Source organism: Spermophilus citellus (genome assembly GCF_964194105.1).
Source record: "Spermophilus citellus genome assembly, chromosome: 14".
NCBI lineage: Eukaryota > Metazoa > Chordata > Mammalia > Rodentia > Sciuridae > Spermophilus > Spermophilus citellus.
Window position 1 is genome coordinate 39,214,159 of NC_138194.1, and position 23,791 is coordinate 39,237,949.

General features: G+C 36.3%; 1 protein-coding gene across 5 annotated transcripts in view; it reads left to right on the plus strand.

The window, feature by feature from the left end:
* The window catches only part of ASPH (aspartate beta-hydroxylase), a 213,079-nt gene that overhangs the window by 157,552 nt on the left and 31,736 nt on the right, over positions 1 to 23,791 (plus strand). For all 5 annotated transcript variants that reach the window (XM_081265760.1, XM_081265761.1, XM_081265762.1 and 2 more), the window contains 3 exons: positions 1,808 to 1,906; positions 5,200 to 5,289; positions 10,347 to 10,484. In XM_081265760.1, the coding sequence (XP_081121886.1) occupies positions 1,808 to 1,906; positions 5,200 to 5,289; positions 10,347 to 10,484 (327 nt within the window). The remainder of the gene's footprint in view (positions 1 to 1,807; positions 1,907 to 5,199; positions 5,290 to 10,346; positions 10,485 to 23,791) is intronic.

The following is a 23,791-nucleotide window of genomic DNA, read 5'->3' on the forward strand; positions in this document are numbered from 1 at the left end:
GCTGTAATAATTTTAATATTATAATAATCCCTGCATGACTGTGCTGGCAGAAGCATGATCTGTGTCAATTCTCTTCCATTCCAGGGATAGGAAGTACTGAGCTCTGATAAGCATCTAGCATGAGGTCAGTGCTGGGGAAAAATGCAGAAAAGGCAGAGCCTGCACTTTCAGAGATCTAGTTAGGGAGGAACGCCCACCATGTGCCCATCTGTACATTGAATACCATAGTCTTGAGAACCTTCTGTGTGCTGGACATTGGGGATGCACGAAACAGACACAATCTCTGTAGAGCTGACATCTCACTAGTTGAAGAAAAATATATATATATATAATAGCTCAGGTGGTGATGATGAACATAAGAAGAAAAATGAACCAGGAGAGAGAGAAGTTGGAGGGTGACTAGTGATGGGGTTGGGGTCAAGGGTGGGTTTCACCGAGGTGGGATCTTTGAGCAAGGGTTCCTCCATCCAGCTAAGGCAGTGAACCATCTGATTGTCTGAGGGAAGAGTGTTTGAGGCAGAGTACTGTGAGTACAAAGGTCCTGAGGCAGAGGTGCCCTTGGCTTGCTGTGAGAAGCAAGGAGTCCAACATGCCTCAGAGGGGCAGAGGCAAGAGTGGAGTCCAGAAGAGTGGAAAGGAGCACAAGGCTGGCCTCGGCAGGGATCCCTGGAACTCTGTCTTTCACTCAGTAGAATGGATCAGAGGATGGAAGTGATATGACTTACAATTCAGGATCCACATGGGGTGTGGACTACAGGAGTGCAGAGGACCTGCAATCAGGAGGTTCCTGTAAGAAGGTCAGGGAAAGATGCTGAGGCCCGAACCAGGGCAGCATCAGTGAAGGAAATGACAATTGTTAACAATTTTAAATATGCTTTGAAGGTTGTGTTGGCTGGACTTAAGAATGGATGAGGTTCAGGACCTGATCTGAGTTGGAAATACTGAAGTGTATGTAGGTAGTGTGCACCATGTGTATTCAACAAGGTGTGATGTCCCCTCTGTGCACATGCTCCTTCTGTAGGTCCCCTTGGTGTGTGTGACTTCCTCTTCCTACTCGGGCTCAAGAGTAAAGAGACAGCATGTGTATCTTTTCTGTACATCGACATGGCTCAAACCTTCATCTTGCTCTTGTTCCATAAATTAGTTTGTGAAAGCATCTTCATAAGTTGAATGGTGTTTCATTTATCATTGCTAATACTTAATTAAAAGCATTTGCATAATTTATCACTAAATCCTAATAAATGCATATATAATACACAATAATGTGATTTGTATTCAATAGTTGCCTGGGTTTTATCACAGAATACTGTACTTGCTCACCAACTTTATTTTCAGTGCTTAAAAGAGTCTGGGCACTCAAATTTGTTTCTTATGTAGTATGAATACAAAACATAAATTTTCTCTTAATTAAGACAATGGATAAGGCACATTATATAAAGCAACCTATAATAACCATTTAGAGTTGGATTCAAACAGAGAAAATTTAAAGCCCTTTTCCCTATTCACTAAAAAAAAAAAAATATTGAAGTCCTATAAATTGACACATATTTTGCTGATTTGCATTGTTAAAGCAAATGCTTCAGCAGTTATTGCCATTTCATTCATGTAAATGTGAAAAGTACATTGAGTTGAGAGGAAATAGGGCCATTGAAGTTTAATGACTGCAGCGAGACAAAATGTCATAGTGTTTTCAGCTGTAACATCATAATCCAGTTCAAGTACAGCAAAACTAATTAAAATTTGTTTTGACAGTCATTTGTGCAATTTGTAATCTATCACAATAGCTTTTTGTTTTCTTTGAGTTCAGGTACTGAATGTGACACCTAATGATGGCTTTGCTAAAGTGCATTACGGCTTTATCCTGAAGGCACAGAACAAGATTGCTGAGAGCATTCCCTATTTAAAGGTAACTATCATTCCTCTTCCTCTTTTCATCTTTTGATTATTTTGAGTCATTCGGACACCCTTGATTATGCCTTGTAGATTGATTGGCATGCACTGCTAAGGCTTTTCATCCTCAGAATGTACACCCTGTAACCATGGCATTCACAGGCAGCATGGACCTCCACTGTAATTATAGGAGTACCAACTATGTGAGCAGAGACTGTTTAGAAAAGACTTTATGTGATGAAGAAACCCCTAAAACTGAAACTGATAGCATTGCTTTTTTTCCCCTCTTTAATGCAGATTGAACCCATAGGTGCTCTACCACTGAGCCACACTACCATACCTTTTTATTTTATTTTTTTATTTTGAGACAGGGTCTTATCTCACTAATTTATCCAGGCTGCACTTGAACTTGTGATCCACCTGCCTCAGCTTCCCTAGTTGTTGGGATTATAGTAATGCACCACCCCATCCCACTATTATAGTTTTTAAATAGTGGCAAAAAGTAGACAATAGTGATTGACACAATATATTAAATTATGGATAATGCAGTAAACGTGTCTTTCACGAGTTAAATATATATTATGTCAACTCTGAACAGGGCTGTTGTTGCCTATAAAAAGTGAAGAAACAAGTGCAGTTTGAATAGGTCACACACCTCTCCAAAAGCCTATCTGATAGCTAAAAATATTAAAATAAAAATAACATTTTTTTCACCTGTGTAACTGGATCCTTGTGAATTCACCAGAATCACATTTGGTCTACTCAGGAACTATGCAATAGAACTTGTTATTTTTTATCTATGTTGTCGCCTATGGTGACCATGTGATCTTTGAAGACCTAAAATATGGTAACTGTGACTGAGAAAGTGAATTCTAAATTTTACTTAGTGTTAATTAATTTTGGTTTCAATCATTGCACATGGATAGTCACTACCATATTTAACATGTAGCTGATAGAATGACTAAAGACATTTTCTGTGCTAGCATCACCACTTCTGTGATCTCTTTCTTTCACATGAGTCTAGTCAGATTCCCACTGATTGCAAATAGTTTGTGTGTTTTATTTGGTCAGAACAGTTCTATTAAAATAATTCTAATTGCTTGTCTTATTTGAGAATTTGAACATTGCATAGATTTCTAGTCTCTTTCAAAAAGGTGTATAACCCTGGGACACAGAACTGAGCAGTGGTGCTGCTTAACATGGCCTGCACCCCCTGTCTGACCCAGCTGTCACAGGGCCTCTGGAAACCTGTTCATTCCTTACTAGGGTCCTGCAGACACACAGGTTTCTCAAATTTAGAATATTCTTACTTTTCCTTTGACCTAGGAGGAACTGATCGTATTCTCCCAGCTTCAAAGACAAAAAAGCAAAAGCCAGGATAGTTAATTTCTAAACAAGAATGTTTGTGTGCCAATCAGTTTATCTTGTTGCTTGCTAAATTTCAGTATTATGCAAATAAAATTTCTTCTTAGTGAAAGATAATAGGTTTCTTGTGAAGAGGCCTCAAAGATGCACATTTTTAGAAAAAAAAAGTCCTTGACATTTAAATATTTTTGACACTTGTCCTTCTTTTGATTTTATAAATTCATTCTCTTGCTTTAATATTTTCTCTCTTCTGTCTCTCTTTTTTTTAACATAAATTTCAATTTCAATCCTTGTGTGGGAGTTGGAAGAAATCTGCTAAATGTTTTAGAATAGGAATCATTTAATAAGAATTACTTTCTAAGATCCAAATTGGCTTTAATCTTTCCATTTGTTTCATTAAAATTTTCATTAAAAGTCATGATGCATTTATTCTTTTTTTAATAATTAATTTAGTTTAATTAGGTATAGATGACAGCAGAATGCATTTTGATTCATTGTACACAATTGCAGCATAACTTTTCATTTCTTTGGCTGTAAACGATGTAGTGTCACACCATATGTGCAGTCATACATGTACCTAGGGTAATGATGTTCATTTCATTCCACAATCTTTCCTGCCCCCATGCACCCTTCCCAGCCTCCCCTCACCTTTGCCCAATCAAAGTTTCTCCATTTTTTCCCATCTCCCTCCCCCATTATGGATCAGCATCCACTATCAGATGTTTTTTTGGGATTGGCTTACTTCACTTGGATGATATTCTCCAACTCCATCCATTTACCTTCAAATGCCATAATTTTATTCTTTTTAAGGCTGAGTAATAGTTCATTGTGTGTATACATACCACAATTTCTTTATCCATTCATCTATTGAAGGGTATCTAGATTCCTCCACAGTTCACCTATTGTGAATTGAGCTGCTGTGAACATTGATGTGGCTGCATTACTGTAGAATGCTGATTTTAAGTCCTTTTGGTATAGACAGAGGAGTGGGATAGCTGGGTCAAATGTTGGTTCCATTCCAAGTTTTCTAAGAAATCTCCATACTGCTTTCCAGATTGATTGCACCAATCCCCTCTTCTGTCATCCCTTTCTTTCACATGAGTCTAATCAGATTCCAAACAACAACCCACTGACTGAAAATAGTTTGTGTGTTTTATTTGGCCAGGACAGTTTTATTAAAAGAATTCCAATTCCTTGTCTTTTTTGAGAATTTGAACATTCTGTATCATTGTACAGCTAGGGCAATGACAGGCACTGACACAAAAGAATGGTGTAACTGCCATTCTGACTGGCATGAGATGAAATTTTAAGAGTAGTTTTGATTTGCATTTCTCTAATTACTAGAGATGTTGAGCATTTTTTCATATATTTTTTGATCAAATGTATATCTTCTTCTGAGAAGTGTCTGTTTAGCTTCTTAGCCCATTTATTGATTCATTTTTGTTGTTGTTGTTTTGTGTGTGTGTGTGTGTGTTAAGCTTTTTGAGTTCTTTATATATCCTGGAGATTAGTGCATTTATTTTGAGAGGAAATAAATATTACTTGAATTGGGATGCCATCACTTTAGACATGAGAGATTAAACATTTTGATTCAGGAATAAAAAGATACTAGATGACATATGGTCAGATTTGGAAAGCAAAATAAATGTGAGAGATACCAAGCCACAGACATTATTTGGAATATTAAAATATGATTGTAGCCATACAGTGTTAAACAAAATAGCATATTGATTTTATGGACTATTCAGTGCTAATTAATGATAGATTAATGCTAAATTTAGTTTTATGACCTCTTTATTTTTGCATTGTAAATATTAACCAGTAACCTTATTCCAAATGTTAATATTGAGATGCATTTCATAGGTAGGACATTTTATGTAAGTCAAGGAATTAAATCTGGTATTTAAATTTTTTTCCCAAATACTAACACTGTTCTTTCTATAGGAAGGAATAGAATCTGGAGATCCAGGCACTGATGATGGGCGATTCTATTTCCACCTGGGAGATGCCATGCAGAGGGTTGGAAATAAAGAGGTAATGCGTTTGTGGCTTCTTGTTCTCCTGAATAGAGGAGAGGGTGTAAGTAGGCATGATCATTTCTAGAATGTTGCAATTGATAATACCCTTCTGAAAACAGCAATTTAACCATTTAGCTATTTAAACTGTGTTTGAAACAACCTAACAATTCCAGGTTAATCCTCTAAAAGATTTTTGAGATTTGGCTTTTATAGTTTCTTTCAAACAATCAGCTAAATAATCACAAGAAAGGTTTCTAAATTGTTGTGGTTTTTTTTGTGTGTGTGTATGTGTGTGTGTCTATGTACATGAGATAGAAAGCATGTTTGTATGTATTTGTGTCTTTGTGTATGTCTGTCTCTGTGTGTGTGTGTGTGTGTAGATAGATGGTGCCTTAGAAAAGTGCCTTTAAAAATGTGAAATGAAGAGATGTTTCTGAAACTGTTTAAATTTTTAAAATATTTTAATAGCTTGTCCAGATTCATTTTTGTTTTATTTGAAATTTCAAAAACAGTCTTTATTCTGCTGATCCCTGAGCACACTGATCCTAATGGTTAATTGTGTAGCTTCCCTTCTTGAAATATTTAATACAGTTTAACATGAACATTTGTAGCTAGGGTAATGACAGGCATTGACACAAAAGAATGGTGTAACTACAACAAGTTACATGTTTTCTTTGAGATTATGTCTTTTTTCTTAAGTATAGTTGTCAGCTTCTGTAAATGTGATATCGGGCCTTTAGTCATGACATCTGGTGCTATAAATTTCAAAGCCCTCTCACAGTTCATCACAAATGATGTGGCAAAGCCCACCTCTCCTGCACTGCGGAAGGAGTTCTAGGCTCTGCCATCTTTAGAGTCAGTGAATGAAAAGACAAAGTGAGGCACTGAATCTTTGTAACTGTTGCATTCCACATATGCATTAAAGTGTCATCTAAGGATAACACAGCATTAGATTTCTAAAATTAATGAAGTCATAGGACCATCTGGACAATTGGGGGCTCAGAGAAGGAAGGGGCTTTGTGATGGGGTAATTGCCTCCTTGAAGACATGAACAAATTTGTTGTAGTAGTGGTTTGGATAATTGATGCTGTTTTCTGTATACATTTCTATTAATCTGTACCTTTCTCTCTCTAACCTACTGATCAGTCAGCTAAAATAGAATGAGACAATTCAGTGAAGACAAAGAAGGGAGAAGAAATTTCTGGTTACTTATCATTTTTGTGTTTCTTCACTCTTTTAGATGTAAATGGTCATTTTTACTTTGAATGACAGGGAGAAGAAAGATTTTGCTATAGTATCTAACACTGGATAAATGTTCATATCTGACTACTATAAATATAATTGTCACTAATTAATTTATCTTTGAACATTTCAGGGTCTAGGGCAAAGATAGATAAAAGAAGTCTGATTTATCTCAGATCTTAGATGAAAACAGCCCTTACTTCAAGGACAAAGAACTCACTACTAACCACTTGTGAAGGGCTTGGTACTTGAACCCGTGGGATTATTCTAACAGCATATTAATTATCATTAATATGATAATGATCAACTGCAGTTCTTGAGTTTAAAGAGTTCAGAAGGACGCATGCTTACAGGAGGACAGAGACAAGCCTCTAGAACCTCTTTTGATATTTCTGATGTCTCTGGGTGTTGAATCTCCATTTCTGATTTTGCATATCAAGAGGCAGCCACACTAAATGTTGTTTATGCATGGAGCACTCCTCTGGCTGAGAGAGGGTGCACCGTAAGAAGCAAATCCATAGCTGAAAAATAGATTTTAGGAAAATCTTTGTAACAATGGACAAAGGTTTGCAGCCATTTAGCATCAAGGATTCCTGGGATTTCCATGACTTCTAAATCCACATTCTGGCTTCCTATCTTGTCTCAGTTTCCAGGTCCAGATTCATATGTCTGCCACCTGCTTATTGTCACCTCCCGGATGTCACACAGACAACTCACTAGTCTTCCTCTAAGCTGTTTTCCCCCTAGGTTCCATCTCTTATTCCATGATATTGCCAGCTTCCCAGGATCAAGATTTGAGTCAGATTTTCTGCTCCCTCCACTCACTTAATCTAGTCAGGATAAGAACTGGGACTGGCTTTCTGAGCTCTTTGGCAGCCATCTCACTCCCCCTCCTGTGCATGGGTGTTAATTCATGAGTGTCACCTGCTACTTCAATGACCGCTATAAGAACCTGACTGTTGTTTGTTTCTTTAGTCTCACTTTTTTTTCTAGGCTACTCTGTGCTCAAAAAACCTATGTGTAAATCAAGTCCCTTTTCACACACTGGCATTTATAATCCTCCATAGGCAGATTGCAGCCAGCTGTTCTTATCAAGAGTGTGTCTCCCAGTCCCTCAGTATAGCACATCACAGACAGAGCAGGTCCAGCTAGGCCACTGGCAGGCCCATTGCATAGGCATGACCCAGGTTTTTCTGAGTTTATATGGGTATGAGAAACAAAGCCACACATAGCAATAATTCCATAAAAGTAGAGATGACATTGATATAAACCCATATAAGAAAATAGCCCTGGTGGTTTTACTGTCTGTTTCATTTGTTTGTTTTCTTTTGTTGTACTAAGAATGGAACCAGGGGCTTCACACATGCTTTATCACTGAGCTACATCCTCAGCCCCTATTGTCTATCTTAGTAATAGTGATCAGATGCATATGATTCCTGATAAGATAATAAATAGCAAAGAGGAAATTTTTAGAGGTTTCTAAATTGAGTATTGATTTTCTAGCAATTTTTATTGTAAGGTAGTTTAGATATTTAAAACACAGTCAAGGGGAATTCACTAGATCCCCTATGTATTAATGAAGGCAATTTCTCAAAACTCCTGACATGTCATTTTCATGATTTGGTTTCTCCCAAATGTTAAGACACAGAGGAGTGCAAAACAAAGGCGTACCTACTCTAAGTGTCAGAACAAACTTTCCAGACAAACATGCTTCTGTTGAGTGGAGGGACTTCCCTCGGCATTCAGCACAATGAGGACTAAAAACTCAAGGCACAGCAGCAGCTCCTGAACCAGAGCTCTACTGTTTGCTTTTTTGGTTTTCTTGTAATGACTTATGCTTACTCCCTAAAATGTATGTCTGATGACTCAAAATTGAATGGGTTGTCAGACTTTCCAAAATATCATTGACTATACTTAATATTGCTGTTCACTTTAACACCAAAAAGCAAATGGCTTAGGAAATAAAATCCTAAATTCAAATTGGACAAAATCACACAGACAAATTAACCTCAAAGGTAAATGGAATTTCTTCTTCTTCTTCTTTTAATCCTACAATAATCAGCCATTTTAACTTTCTGATTTTTAAAGAAACTCTTCTACAACTTACGTGTACATCAAGGAAAATACATAACAATGATTAGTATGTGTGTTTAATTTGAGACATTAATGAAAAAGATAATTAAATAAAAACATTTATTGATAGCTTTTTTTTTGTTAATAATGCTAATATAGATGGAGAGTTAAACAAGCTGGCAGGAGCCATGAATTCTAGTACAGATATTTAACCTTTATAAACCTCGATTTTAACTTCTTTTAAGATGGACTATTTGGACATATCAAGTGACATTACACATATAAAAGTAAACTGTAAAGTGCTGTTGAAAACATAAGGCAACATTGCTATCACCTTTCACCTTTTTAGGAAGAAAAATTTTGAAATATAAATATTTATATGCTTTTAAATATTAATACTTTTATATCTAAAGATATAAAAGATCCATAGTTTTTTAAAGAAGATATTCAAGTTGATACTAAATGCTTTTTTTATTGATCAGAATATACATTGATCAGAATATACACTCTTCAAAAGTGATCACTAGATCAGACTCGTAGAAATAGAGAGGATAATATTCAGTGTACCACTAGGAAAACCTTCCATGTCAAAGACATGGAGTGTGCATGGGAGGAGGGGCAGCATGTGGGAGGGCCACTTGGGAGCATATGGCTGGCCTGGGGATCATTTAGAGGAGCCATATGGAGCAAGGCATTCCACAACCAGCAGTCCCTGAGCTAGTCTTCTAGGAGGTCAGTTGGATCATGTTACAACCACCCTAGAGCCACAAATGCTATACCTTATGGCAGAAAAAATATATTTATTAGGAACAAGAGTTCCCTTTTAAAAATTGAAAACAGGATATCATTATATTTTTTGTCAACTCAGAACAATGTCTCCTTTCTGTGTACTTAATTTAGTGGGGAGCTTATACTCTGTCACCCTGGGGTAGATGGAGGAGCTTCCTTAAATATGGACATGGAAAGAAAGTACACATGAAAAGAAATCATTATCCATTTTAGCACCCCAATTCAGTAAATGCAAATGTCTTTGAAGTAAACATTAAAGTCTTAGACTATTCCTTTTAAAGGAAACAGTAACCGAACTAATGAATGAAAGCTAAAAATATAACCATTGTTGCTCTGGAGTCTTAAGTTACTTATCTGTTCAATAAACAGTCCTGGAGTGTGCTAGACGCTCAGGGGAGACAAAATGAGTGGGGAAATGAAACATCCAGTATTCACGGAGCTTACAGCTTGAGTGAAAATAAAATACATGTGTTCATTTACACTAAAAGGTCATAATCAGAAACTCAGTTCAATAGTCATGTTTTCACCAGATCTGAACAGAGTTGGGTACTTAACAGACAAGTTCTTTATTTAAATATCTCAAAGCACAGAGAGTCCTCAACTTAAGGTGGGTAGACTCAAGATTTTTCAACTTTATAATGATGTAAAAGCCACATATATTCAGTAAAACTTTATTTCAAATTTGATCTTTTCCCAGCTTAGAGATGTGTAGTACAATACCTCTCACAATGACAGGTGATGACAGCCAGCTGCATTTCCCAGTCATCCATGAAACCTCAAAGAGGATCAGCCAACACTTTACAGTGAACTCTGTTACTAAGCTACAATGTTCTATAGATAAGGTGGCTTAAATATATTTTCAACTTGCAATTGATTTAGTGCTGTATAAGTGCACTGTAAAACTTAGAGATGATTCAGTCCTTCATTTCATTCAGAGTAGTGTTGAGCACAGTCTTTCTGTTCTTTCAGGCATACAAGTGGTATGAGCTTGGGCACAAGAGAGGACACTTTGCATCCGTCTGGCAACGATCGCTCTATAATGTGAATGGCTTGAGAGCCCAGCCATGGTGGACCCCAAGAGAGACAGGCTACACAGAATTAGTGAAGGTGAGTGTTGACTTAGGTATTGTTCTCACCTAATCTCTTGCCTATTTCCTGCTCAAAATCAGAATGTTAATCATGGAAAGAAATGTCAGGCAGAAGATGCATTTTATTCCCAGTAATATTTTCAAAAAATAGTAGAAAAAGAATATCTTCATCCCATTAGCTAAAGGTATCATCTATAGGATAAAGTAGGGAATTTATCTGGAACAGTAGTTCTCATACTTTTTAGTCTTGAGACTCCCACATGCTTTTAAAAATTATTCAGCAGACAAGGAATTTTTTATATAGGTTATATCTACCCATGTAATCTTTAGAAATTAAGACAAATAAAATATCATTTTATGTATGAATTCTTTAAAAATACCAATAACATCATTACATGTTATTATAAGTAACATTTTTACAAAATAATTACATTTTCAACACAAAATATAGTGAGATTATTAGAATTGTTGTATATTTTTACAAATCTTTTTTAAATATTTGGTTCATAGAAACTGGGAATATTCTCACATTTATTTCACATATACACTAGAACGCTGATGTTATATATCATGTGTCCTCTGGAAAGTTCCACTGTGTATCTGTGCTCAAATGAGCATAAAAAGAGAAAAGAACATCTTCTTAGGTTTGGAAAATAGTTTTGATCTTTCCAATCCCCCTCAAAGAGTCTAGAGAACCACCAGGTGTCCCTGGACCATGCTTTGAGAACCACACATCCTGAGGCTATGGAAAGAAAAAAGTTATAAATATTTTTAGAAAATGTTGTGGCAGATATGTAGGATAGGGAAACTAAGTAACTCTAACAACTTAATAACTATAAAAATGGAAAATTTTTATGTTGGTAGGCTAAATCTGAACATTTGACTATTTGTGATTTGGGTAAATATGTGGTTAGAAGTTTACTTTTGCTCATTCTTCTTAAATGCATCAATAAAATGGAACTCATAGTTAATTTACTCTTTGTTTTAATAACCCTGTCTTCTATTCAAAATGTAGAAATGTCGTGTACCCTAAGTGTTTGATGGGCTTCTGTGTTCTGACCTAGAAATCTGTCATTTATACATGGTTTGTAGAAGATAATATTATAGAATATTTATACAGTGTTTTATGGAAGATTATGTTATTGATTTCAACGGTTCATTTTACATGTGAAGGAAACAGAAGGGAAGAATAGGAGTGGCAAACCATTGGGAATTCTAGAATCAGGGTGATAGAGATGTGGACATTCTTATACTCTTCCTACTTTTGGGTGTATGTTTAAAATTTCTCACAATATTTTTGTGAAACAACATCTTATGAGACTTATAAGACTTCACTGATTAATTGGTCTACTTGGAGAAAAGAGAAGTTTCCATGCACTTACACTGAAGCAGTTTTATTTGACCATGTTTATTCTATATTTCATTGTAAAAACATACTTTATAATTATCTCAACCAATTGGAAAGTAGGTTGCCATCACTTAGACTTTGAGTACTTTAAAGAGGTGACAACCATGATATGATGACTAAATATAAAGATTAATTTTAAGAGGTTTCATACCCAGAGTAGAAATTGCATAGGAACAGCACTTCCTTGATAAATCTGCTGCACTTAGCGCTCTCAGTGATTCTATTCCTTTGTCAAAGTCCATCTTCCCTCAGATCAGGTCACATTGAACTCTCTTGATTGCCCTCCCCATTTCTTCCAGGGATCTTTGTGAGTTTGCTTCCCTGCTATAGATTTTAGGATGCTTCCAAATTCAAATAACAGAAATGAAAATCAAACCTGACTCCAAACACTAAGAACTTTATTGATTCACATAAATAGAAGCCTAATGGTAGGGCAGACCTGGGGGTAGTATAATGGGGGGAGATTTTCTTGGCTCTTCACTTCCTCCTGTGCTGGCTTACTGCAAGAAGGCTGCCAGCAGTTTGATAGCATTGTTGAACCACCATCCCAGCCCTGACTGCCTGTCAGAAACCCCCCAGGAGACCCTTTCCTATTGATAATTACCATGTCATGTGGCACTCACTGTTACAAAGGAGTCTGGGACACCAAGTAGTAGCTGGCAACAGGCTTCCAGGAAGAAAGAGAGAGTATCTCTCCATCAACGTAGGAGCAGTATTTTCTTCAGTCTCATCCAATCTCAGTCAATTTATGGATTAGCTACTGGCAAGGGGCTCTGAGGGAATCCTTAATCCAGCCAACAGGTCATGCCCTGGGAGCCAGGAAAGGATCAGCTTCTTTTTAATTGAATAGCCTATCAGGGGGGCAGAGGGACACTCCAACAAAGTCAGGGATCTATTAAGAAGAAAGAAGAGGCATAATGGAAGTTGAAAAGGAAGCTGACAGTTCAGGATGTGTGCACTTGGACCCAAATATTGTTCTCTGCATTCTCTGCTCCCAGCCCCTCTTCATTCATTTTCTAAGAAATCGTCTTCTCTGTGAGTCATCTGTTGTGAAATATTCTTTTACAACTATGCGACCCAAACACTTCTTTGTGTTCTATCTTTAGCTGCACATGAACATTAGCATTGCATGTGAAATTAACTTACCATGTAAACTCCTGACTGCTATTCTTTTCCAATTGTATAAATGGTCAGGGTCTTGAGTCCATTTGGGATGCTATGGAAAAATGCCATTCACTGAGTGGTTTATAAGCAATATAAATATATTCCTTGGGATTCTGGAGGCAGCAAAATCCAGGATCCAAAGTGCCAGGGAGGGCTTCCTTTCTGATACACATATGGTGCCTTCTCTCTCTGTTGAGTACTTGCTTCTGGTTCGTAGATGGTGTTGTCTCTCTGTGTATTCACATGGTGGAAGAGGTAAGGTCTCTCTCTGCATAGTATTGAAATTAATTTAGTGGAAACTACCCAAAATATCTATCCAAATGATGAATAAATAAATAGACAAATATGGCATATTTACACAATTACAGTAAAAAGGAATGAAATACTGATTCTTGGTGGAATGTAGATAGACCTTAAAAACATGATGCTAAGTGAAGGAAGCCAGTCACAAAAGACCACATATTACATGATTGAACTGTCCTGGGTAGGCAAATCCATAAAGAGAATTTTGCCAGGGTATGAAAGATTAGGATAAAGGAGAGTAACAATGGTTATGGGGCTACTTTTTGGGGTGATGAAAATGTTTTAAAATTAAGTAATGTTGTTGGTCATACAATTCTGAATATACTAAAAACCATTAAGTTGTAAAAGGTAAGTGAATTTTATGGTACATGAATTATATCTCAATAGATCTGTTAAAAATAGACAACCACCCATTAAAATACTAATGACATTCTTCACAGAACTGGAAAAAAACAGTCCTAATATTTATTTGGAAAAATAAAAGACCCAGAATAGCTATAGCAATTCTAAGTCAGAACAAAGCAACTCTCGAAGAATCACAATACCTGACTTCAAATTATACTACATAGCTATAACAACAAAAACTGCATGGTACTGGCACAAAAACAGATGCATAGACCACTGAAACAGAACAGAAAACACAAAAACAAATCCACAAAGAGCCATTGTAACAAATGGTACTGGGAAAACTGGTTATCCAATATATAGAAGAATGAGACTTGTCTCTCACCCTGCACAAAAGTCAACTCAAAATGAATCAAAGACCTAGGAATTAGACCAGAAACTATCCAACTCGTAGAACAAAATTTAGAGTTAACACTCTAACACATAGACACAAGCAACAACTTTCCCAATAAGACCCCTAAAGCTCAGGAAATAATGCCAAGAGTTAATAAATTGGATAGCATCAAATTTAAAAGTTTCTGCGTAGCAAGGGAAATAATTAAAATGAAGAGAGAACCACAGAATGGGAGAACATCTTTGCTAGCTACTTTTCTCACAGAGGATTAATATCCAGAGTGTATAAAGAAACCCAAAAAACTTAACACCAAAAAACTAAATAGCCCAATTAATAAATAGGCAAATGAACTAAACAGACAATTCTCAAAAGAAGAAATAAAAATGGCCAACAAATATATGAAAAATGTTCACCATCATTAGCAGTTAGGAAAATGGAAATCAAAATTATACTGAGATTTCTTCTCACTCCAGTCAGAATGGCAGTCATCAAGAATACCAACAGTAATAAATGCTAAAGAAGATGTGAGGAAAAGGAACACTTTTACATTGTTAGTGGAATTGTAAATTAGTACAACTACTATGGAAATCAGTGTGGAGTTTCCTTAAAAGACAAGGAATTGACCACCATAGAGTTCAGTTATACCACTCCTTAATATGTAGCCTAAAAAATTAGAGTCTATATACTAGAGTGATACATGTATACCCATGTTTATGGCAGCACAATTCACAAGAGCCAAACTATGAACCAGCCTATGTGTTCATCAACAAATAATTGGATAAAGAAAACATTTTACTTATATAATGTAGCTTTTATAATATGTGTAGCTTTATTTAGCCATAAAGAAAAATGATGTCATTTGCAGGAAAATGGATGCAACTTGAGAACATTATATTAAGTGAAATAAGCCAAACTCAAACAGTCAAGGATTATATGTTTTCTCTCATATTTGGAAACTAGAGAATATAAAAGAAAAGAAAGTGGGGTTGGAGGGGTGAATCTCATGAAAATCAAAGGCAGATCAGAAAAGTAGAGGAAAGGAACAAGGGGGAGGAAAGAGGGGAGAGAGATGGGAAATCATATTGGCCAAATCATATGTTATATTGTGTGCATGTATGAAAAAGTAACAACAAATCCCACTACTATCTACAACTATATTGCACCAATAAAAATATGGAAAAAATAAATAAAAATAGGCAACTATGATAGTATGTGGCAGTTCAAATATGTTAACAGTAAGCAGGTTTCTGAAGGTTGTTGAAGAACCTAAGAATCATCTCTAAAGGAATACAGGGAAGCAGTTCAGAACCTGTCCTCCATAGCCACATTGCCTGGTTTGTCCTCTGGTTTATTCCTTATGACCAGTGTGGTACTGAGTACATTCTTATTGTTCCAGCTCATTATCTGCAAAATGCCTATAGTAAACATTAATTATTGTTATATTCTGATGATCATAATTTTGATTTATTACCTCATTTTCATAGAAAAAAATATTTTCCAATTTTTAAAATATGACCTGGAAAACCCAGTTTTAAGTAGTAATTATGATTTGATAGTAATTTAATGACAAGCATCTATTAATTGCTACTTATCTGCCATCCATATGCTGAACTTTTATATGGAATATTTTAATATTTATGGCATCTCTAAGATAGATATTCTCATGTACATTATATATGAATAAAGTAAGGATTAGAGAAGATAAGAAATTTGCCTAAAATCACATACTTAATGGTTGACAGGGTTGAGATCTCCCTGTCCTCAAAATCTACATTCTTGCCGGTATGCCACAGTTGCTCTGAGGGTTACCTATGTTTGTTCTTAGGTCTTGTGTCCTCCTCTTTGCTAACCAAGTATTTCAAAATTCTATTTAGTTGAGCTTCTTTATTTTAGCCCTGCTTATTTCAAGCTTTATTTAAGAACAGTAAGGCCTGGGTGTTAATCACAGGGTTCCCAGCATCTTGATACCTCACCCGTGTGGAATCATATGTTTAAAACTCAGGGCTATATGATAGTATTTTGCTTTGTTAACTACCTTATTGACAGAAATGGTAATATTGTACCATTATGATTTTTTAAAAAGAAAGTCATGTCAAGGTGACCATTTGCCAATAATTACTGTGATGTACAGAGAGCCAGCTGTGTGAGGAATCCAGGGCCTGTTGACCATTTAGTTGACAAACACTTGCATATGAGGATATTCTTTCATAACCAAATTACAGATTTGAATATTCCAAACCATGTATCATCATCCAACCATTGCTATCTTAAACTAGAACTCTAGATCTCCCAGCTGCCAGGTTTGGCCAAAAATACTTTTAGAATAATAATGCAGATTCTGGCCATTAAGTGAGTGTTAACTACCACGGATAGCACGTTTCCATTCAGCAGAGTGCTGTTTTCTTGGAGGCATGGAACAGTGTTCAGTAGATGTCCTCTGGGTTTTTGGTTTTTTTTCCCCCTTTTGTCAAGTTTCACTGTTCTTCATTGTGTAGCTTATAATTCGGCAGTTCTAGCACTGGGGGTTATGCAACTCAATGAAAGAAATTGGAGAAAAATATTTCAGCGGAGTTTTCCCTTTGGGGCTTATTTTCATTAGAAATGAGTAGTTTGTTGTTCAAATCACAAATATCAAAGTGTCGATTGCCTTGAGGGTATTTAACATTGAAACTGAAAAAAAAAATGGAGTAAAATCTTTGCTGGGTTGGAAGTAGAAATGATCCCTTATAGTTAAAGAAAAGCCATCATACATTAAGTGTGTTGCTCTTCCTTTTTTGAGATTAACTGTTTGATCCACATTATTTCATGGCCAATTTAGATGGAATTTATATGCATAGAGACCACTGTACAAGCAGGGCTGAATCCCAGTGGCTAGGGAGGATGAAGCAGGAGGATTGCAAGTTCAGAGCCAGCCTCAGCAACATAGCAAGATTCTGTTTCTAAATAAAATATTAAAAAGGGCTGGTGATGTGTCTCAGTAGTTGAATGCCCCGGGTTCAATCCCTGGAAAGGAAGAAAGGAATGGAGAGAGGGAGGGAGGGGAGGAGGAAGAGAGAAAGGGAGAGAAAGAAACCACTATACAATTGCTTTTCCTACTACCTAACTCTTTGCATTCGTCACTGGGGGAAAAAAAAGAAAAGTTTGGCATTCTGTTTTCTAAGCTCTTCAGAGCAGCTGGTCTGATGTAAAGAAATAACATCACATATAAATTTGCCTTTCTTCATATTGCACTTTTATTACAGGTGGAGAAGTGGCCAGCTATACTTTGCCAGTGATGTGACAGAGTGCATAGGGATGATTGATTAGAATAGCATTCTCTGTCATTTTCCTCCACACTATGGTTCTTATTAATTAAGAAATCCACTGTGTATGATTAACTTCACCTGGACAAAAATAGGACTTATCCAGTAATACATTAGTGGTTCAACATTTCTTTCCATGTGATTAAATATTTGAATGTTTTCAATGGATTGCTTTTGAAATGAAATGGATTGATAAAGAAGCAAAAATGTCACATTTGCAGTGGAATTAAGCTGTAAATTAAGAGGATTAGCAGTTTTACATAAAACTAATATCATGGTATAAAGAAGTGCTAAAAGCAATTCCTTAAGCTTAACATAATAGTTTAATCTTATTTTTTCAATGTCAAACTTTGAACTTTTGGGATTCTAGTGATATTTTCACAAAACAAGGATGGGAGTCCAGAATTTGACAATTATGATTTAAAAGTGAACTTTTTAAATGGGATCCCACAATGAGAAGGAAATTAGTTTTGCTGTCAACACCGATATTTTGGGCAAGCTTCTCCCCCCCATCTGAGCCTCACTTTCTATGCCTCTAAGTTTAGAATAATTATCCCAGTTCCTTTTCAATTCCAAGATTTTAATGAGGCAAACAAAGCAAAATATCAACTAAACAAAACCACCACGTTGGATGTTTCTGTGTGCTATTCAGGTGTGCAGCCTTACTAAATTGAGATCATAGAATGCCTTATGATGCCAATTATGGCAATAGAGCAAAAGAACAAAATACTTTATATTCTTTGAGTTATTTCAAACTAAAAGGCCATTTGTTTTCTTTCTCCCAGCAAAATTGGTGAGTTCTCAGTATTTATCAATATGAAAAACAAAATGACTACACATTGGCATTTTTATCTGTGACCCTCTTTGGGAACTCACAGTACAGTGTTTGATATCTCAGAATAATTGCAAACTGAACCTGTAGACTGGTATTCCATTTGGGGCTCAAAAATGTTTAATGAGGTAGCTCATGATCTGTGTTTTAACATACTTATGCACAGATCAATGGCGTATACATAACCACATACATATCTGCTTGTGTATCTGTTCATCAAGATATTTGTTTTTATATATACTCAGGAAGTCTCCCAATCAGGTTCTTTCACCCGCTTGAGATCAATGACTTTGGGTTTCTGCTCAGAGATGTCACTTCTTTAGGACTTAGTTCAGTACACTCTTTCCAAGAGGTAGGATGGAAGGGAATCCAACCTGGTGTCCCCCTTATACCTCCTTCTGACTGACACATCGATTGGCCTTCCTGCCCATCTGGACTAATTTAAAAAAAAGAAAATGGGTCTCATTTGCCATCTGAGTGCTTACAGCCCTCAGGTTGGGTCTTCTGGCAATGTAGCCTGTATTTTCTCCTTTCTCTCAGGTGAAGAAATCCTTTTTCTCCCACTTTCTAAAAAGAACAAAATTCAGTTCTATAAGACTCCTCTCATGCTCCAGTGCAAGATGCCCCCTATTGTAATTTTTTCTTTAGAAAGGAGAATGAGACTAAAAACACCAAGGGACAATGGCCAGACCATATATAAAAAGAGAGCTATGGCCCAGGAACCTGCCCAAGAAACACATCTGCTATCTACAACCAACAGCCAAGGGAACTAGCCTGCTCTACGTCAGACTTGTAGGAAGCCAGACCACGATCTCTAGTAGCAACCAAGGAAGCTGAATAATAACTTCTGTAATAATCAGCCCCAACTGGCTAGGATTTAATTAATAAATGACAGCTGCCCAGATTTTTGTCTACAGTCCCAACTTAACAACCTGAGCAAAAAAAATATGCAATGCACCCTTAAACCATCACATAGGAGGTCCCACTACTGTTAGCTGTCTCCAGCCTCCTCAGGCCAACAGCTTCTGTGGAGGGCACAGCCTTCCCTTTCTGCTAGTACAAAAACTGCCCACTCTTCCTGCCTTTGAATCTTTGCCAAAACACAGGTGACTGTGTCTGACTTCTTTGCTGCTGCAAGCTTAGAGTAAATAGCCTTTGCTTTTTCTCATTTGAGTGGTCTTGGTTTATTTCCACAATAAGAAATGTCAGCTGCTTTCTTTGATCTTTATATTCAAGCTTGGAAAAACAAGGAGAGCTAATCAAAATGTATCAGGACCAGTGAGAGATTGTTCCTTTAATGCTACTAATTTCCTTAGAGGTTTTATTAAAATGACTGCAAAGAGAATTTTCTGGGAAAGCGTTGTGCTTACTGCAGTGTTTGCTCTGATTCTGTAGCCTCAGCTCCTCACTCAGGGGGATGACCCCACCCTGGGGTACCATTTCTAAAGCAGGATGCATGGCTGCCTCTGTTCTTAGCATGCTGGAGAGACACATTTTGGCTAGGATTTAAGCAAGCTGATTTTATCTCTGAAAATTGAGATATGTAATTCCTAACATAATTAAGATAAAATAATCTCTCAAAACCAAACTATATAATTTCTATAATAGTAATGAATTACAAGCATATTCTTAGTTAAGTACAATTTGGTATTATATGTATTGAAGTGACATTTTAGTCATTCATTCGCACTTCGATTTTATGCATAAATTTTGCCCACAGTAGTCTTTCATGACGTCCCTTCTCTTAATGTAGACTCAGGACTTGTCAAAGTACCTACATATCTCAGAAATTTTCTGTCAACTGCCAATGTCTATGTGATATTCATTCCGTTTTTCTTATAGCTAATCAAACATAGTTAAGACGTGATCTCGCTTTTATTACTCTCAGCCCTCTGAGTTCTTGTATGATGTTTGCACACAAGTTAAAAACCTTTCCCCATAACCATGTTTTATTTTGCTCCTATAAATTTACTTTTGCCCATGTTGATGTAAATTTATTTCTGGTCCTCTTCCATCTGCTATTTGCTTTCTTAGCTGGAGCTGGTTCTAATTTGAATCTGTTTTTAGTATTTTGTGCTGAATTATGTCTCCCCCAAACTGTTGAAAACCTAACCCCCCAGTACCTCAGAATGTAACTGTGTTTGGAGACAGGCTTTGAAGAGGCAGTTAAGAAGAAGCAGTTTAAAAGAAGCCATTATGATGAGCCCTAATCCTACCTGGTGGAAGTCCTTATAAGAAGAGGAAGTTTGAAATCACAGAGAGGTACCAGGAATGCATGCCCACAGAGGAAAGGCCATGTGAGGACACAGTGAGAATAAGGCCATCTGTAAGCTCTGGAGAGAGGCTTCAAAAGAAACCAAATTTTCTGGGCTGAGGTTGTAGCTCAGTGGTAGAGCGCTCACCTAGCACATGAGAGGCCCTGTGTTCCATCCTCAGCACCACATAAAAATAAATAAAGATATTGAGTCCAACTACAACTAAAAAATAAATATAAAAAAAAGAAACCAAATTTTCCAGCACCTTGACTATGGACTTCTGGCCTCCCAAATTGTGAGGACATAAAAGTGCTGTTGTTTAAGCCACTCTGTCTGTGCTGTTTTGTTACTCTTGGTTTAGCCAGTTAATACCATTGGTGGCTTTCATTAGTAGTCCTCCTCTCTTAGCAGTGTGCTACACTTACTGCCTCAACAGAAGTGTCCCTTCATAGAATAAAATATTTAAAGTTCAGTTAGACCAATTTTGATTGATTAGAACAAAATTAAAGTGACTTTTTCTCAAGCTTGAAGCATTATAATCATTTTATCATCACCTAAGCATCTCATGGAGTTAGGGTATACCAACTAAGAGGTACAAGTAAAGAATATAGCCCAAGAGGCAAAAAGAAATTAGATTGACAGTAAATCAATACACAGATTAGAGAGTTTGATTCAAAATGTGAAATATGATGCTGAAACTATTTCTTCACTGCTCACTGGCACACTCTCTATCTCTCTCTTCCTCTCTCTCTCTCTCTCTCTTGCCTATTTATCATACGTTGAGTTCAGTGATCTTTTAAAGATGCATTTGAGAGATTGATAAAGGACTTTGCAGGCATACAGTTGTCTCTAAAGTCCACTAAGAAGTTGAATTACATATTATAAGATCCTTCTAGTCTAGAAATAAAAAAGATAAACAGGAAAAAGCAGTTAGAGATATATAGAAAATATAAGTAAAGAAGAATTAAATGAAATTAAATGTATGCATTTAACATATCCATATATAAAACCCTCACTTTAAGTGACAGTAAAAAAAATAAAAATGGAACAAAACTTTTTTAAATGGTGGGAGAGAGACAGCAATAGATGAACAGTGTCTGTCATTTTTTTTTTTTATTGGAAACCACAATTATCTGATTTGTCAGTTCCAAGAAAGCAGAAACCAGAGTCATCACAGAGGGGATTCTGATGAAGGAATTTAAGGGATCCAGGATTATGACCACTGAAGAAGTTGCATGGCCTCAAAGAATAGGGCTGTCTGGGGCTGGGGATGTGGCTCAAGCGGTAGCGCGCTCGCCTGGCATGCGCGCTGCCCGGGTTCGATCCTCAGCACCACATACAAACAAGCATGTTGTGTCCGCCGATAACTAAAAAATAAATATTAAAAAATTCTCTCTCTCTCTCTCTCTCCCTCTATCGCTCTCTCTTAAAAAAAAAAAAAAAAAAGAATAGGGCTGTCTGTACTGACTTTTTAGGGTCCCCAATGAAAAAAATCTGGCTTCACAATGTGGCCATCAATCACAGACCCTGCCATTTCACACAAGATGACCAATGGCTCGTTCATTTTTATAGAACTGATACCTAAGCATCACCAAGGATTGAGGAGATCTTCAGCATAAACAACAAAGAACAAAAGAAACAAAAGAAATGCTGTAATTTAGGGAAATAGAAAATACAGGAACAAAGGCAAACCTGAAATAATACCTCAAAGGTACTCAGAACACTAAGAAGGGATAGTATACCCATAAAACAAGAATAGAAAAAAAAAGTAGCAAGAACACAAAGGGTAGCAAACAAAGACCCAGAAAGGGCTCTTGGGATTTGCAGAAATAAAATTTATTAGTGTTGTTAGAAGCTATATCAGGAAAAGCCACCAGAAGGAAAAATAAAAAGGTAAAGATGAAAAATAGGAAAATTAGAGGCTCAATGTAACATGTCCAGAATACAAATAAAAGCAGTTGCAGAGAGAATAGGGGGAAATAGAGAAGACAATATTAAAGAAATAATCCTAGAAAATGGCCATGGGGGAAAAAGTATATTTCCATGTTAATAAGGAGCACCAGTGGATATTCGATCCCTATACTAAAACATGTTACCATGAAATTTCAGGATGTCAGAAAGAGAAAATTTTACAATTCTCATTATTTTCATCATGGCTGTGCAGTATTTGTATATAGCACATGTCCTCTTGGCACACTTAGTCTTCTCACCTCTGAGGGAAATTTTTTAAATGAGAAATTTAAAGCACAGCATTAGGTACCTTACCCAAAATTACCAGGCTACTAAGTGGCAGAATCTGACTCTTAGAGATCATTATCCAAAGTACATGTATGAAGATACGAATTGGTGTCAACATACTTTATATTCAACCAGAGATATGAAAAATTGTGCTGTATATGTGTAATAAGAATTGTAATGCATTCCACTGTCATTTATTTAAAAAAATAAATTTTTAAAAAAGAGATCCTCTGGAAGGACCAAAAAGAAAAAAAAAGAAAGAAAGAGGAATCCAAAAGATAACATCTTTCCCAATAGTAGCACTAAAACTTGCAATTCGATACAGCTCTGCTCTCAAAGTTAAATAAGACATGATTTTTGGCAATGATTTTTTGTTATGACCCCTAATAATAATAATAATAAATATGCAGGACTGTGTCAAACTAAAGGTTACTACACAGCAGAGAAACCAGTCAACAAAATGAAAAGGCAACCAATGGAATAGGAGAAGATTTGCAAATTAAACATCTGAAAGGGAATTCCTATCCCTTTCTCTATAGCAAAAAAAAAAAAAAAAAAAAAAAAAAAAAAAAAAATCTGATTTTAAAAAATGGGCAAAGGACCTGGATAGACATTCTTCCAATGGCCAATGAGTTTATGAAAAATGCTCTCCATCATTAATCATCAAGGAAATGCAAATTAGAACCACAATGAGACATCACTTCACACATGTTAGGGTGGCTACTATGAAAAATAAGAGGTAACAGGTGTTGGCAAGGATGTGGAAAAAAGAACACTTTACACTGTTGGGAGGAATATAAATTGCTACAGTCACTGTGAAAAATAGTGAGGAGGTTCCTCAAAAAAGTAAAAATAGAACTGACATGTGATTCAGAAATCCTGCTTCTGGATATATAGCCAACAGTAATAATTCAGTATCTCAAACATATGTCTGCACCTCCCTGTTCACTGCAGAATTACTCAAAATAGCCACAATATGGAAATAATCTATATGTCACAGATGAGTGGTACATACACACAGTGGAACCATTTATGAAGGAGGTATTGCCATTCACAACAACCTGGATGAACCTGGAGTATATTCT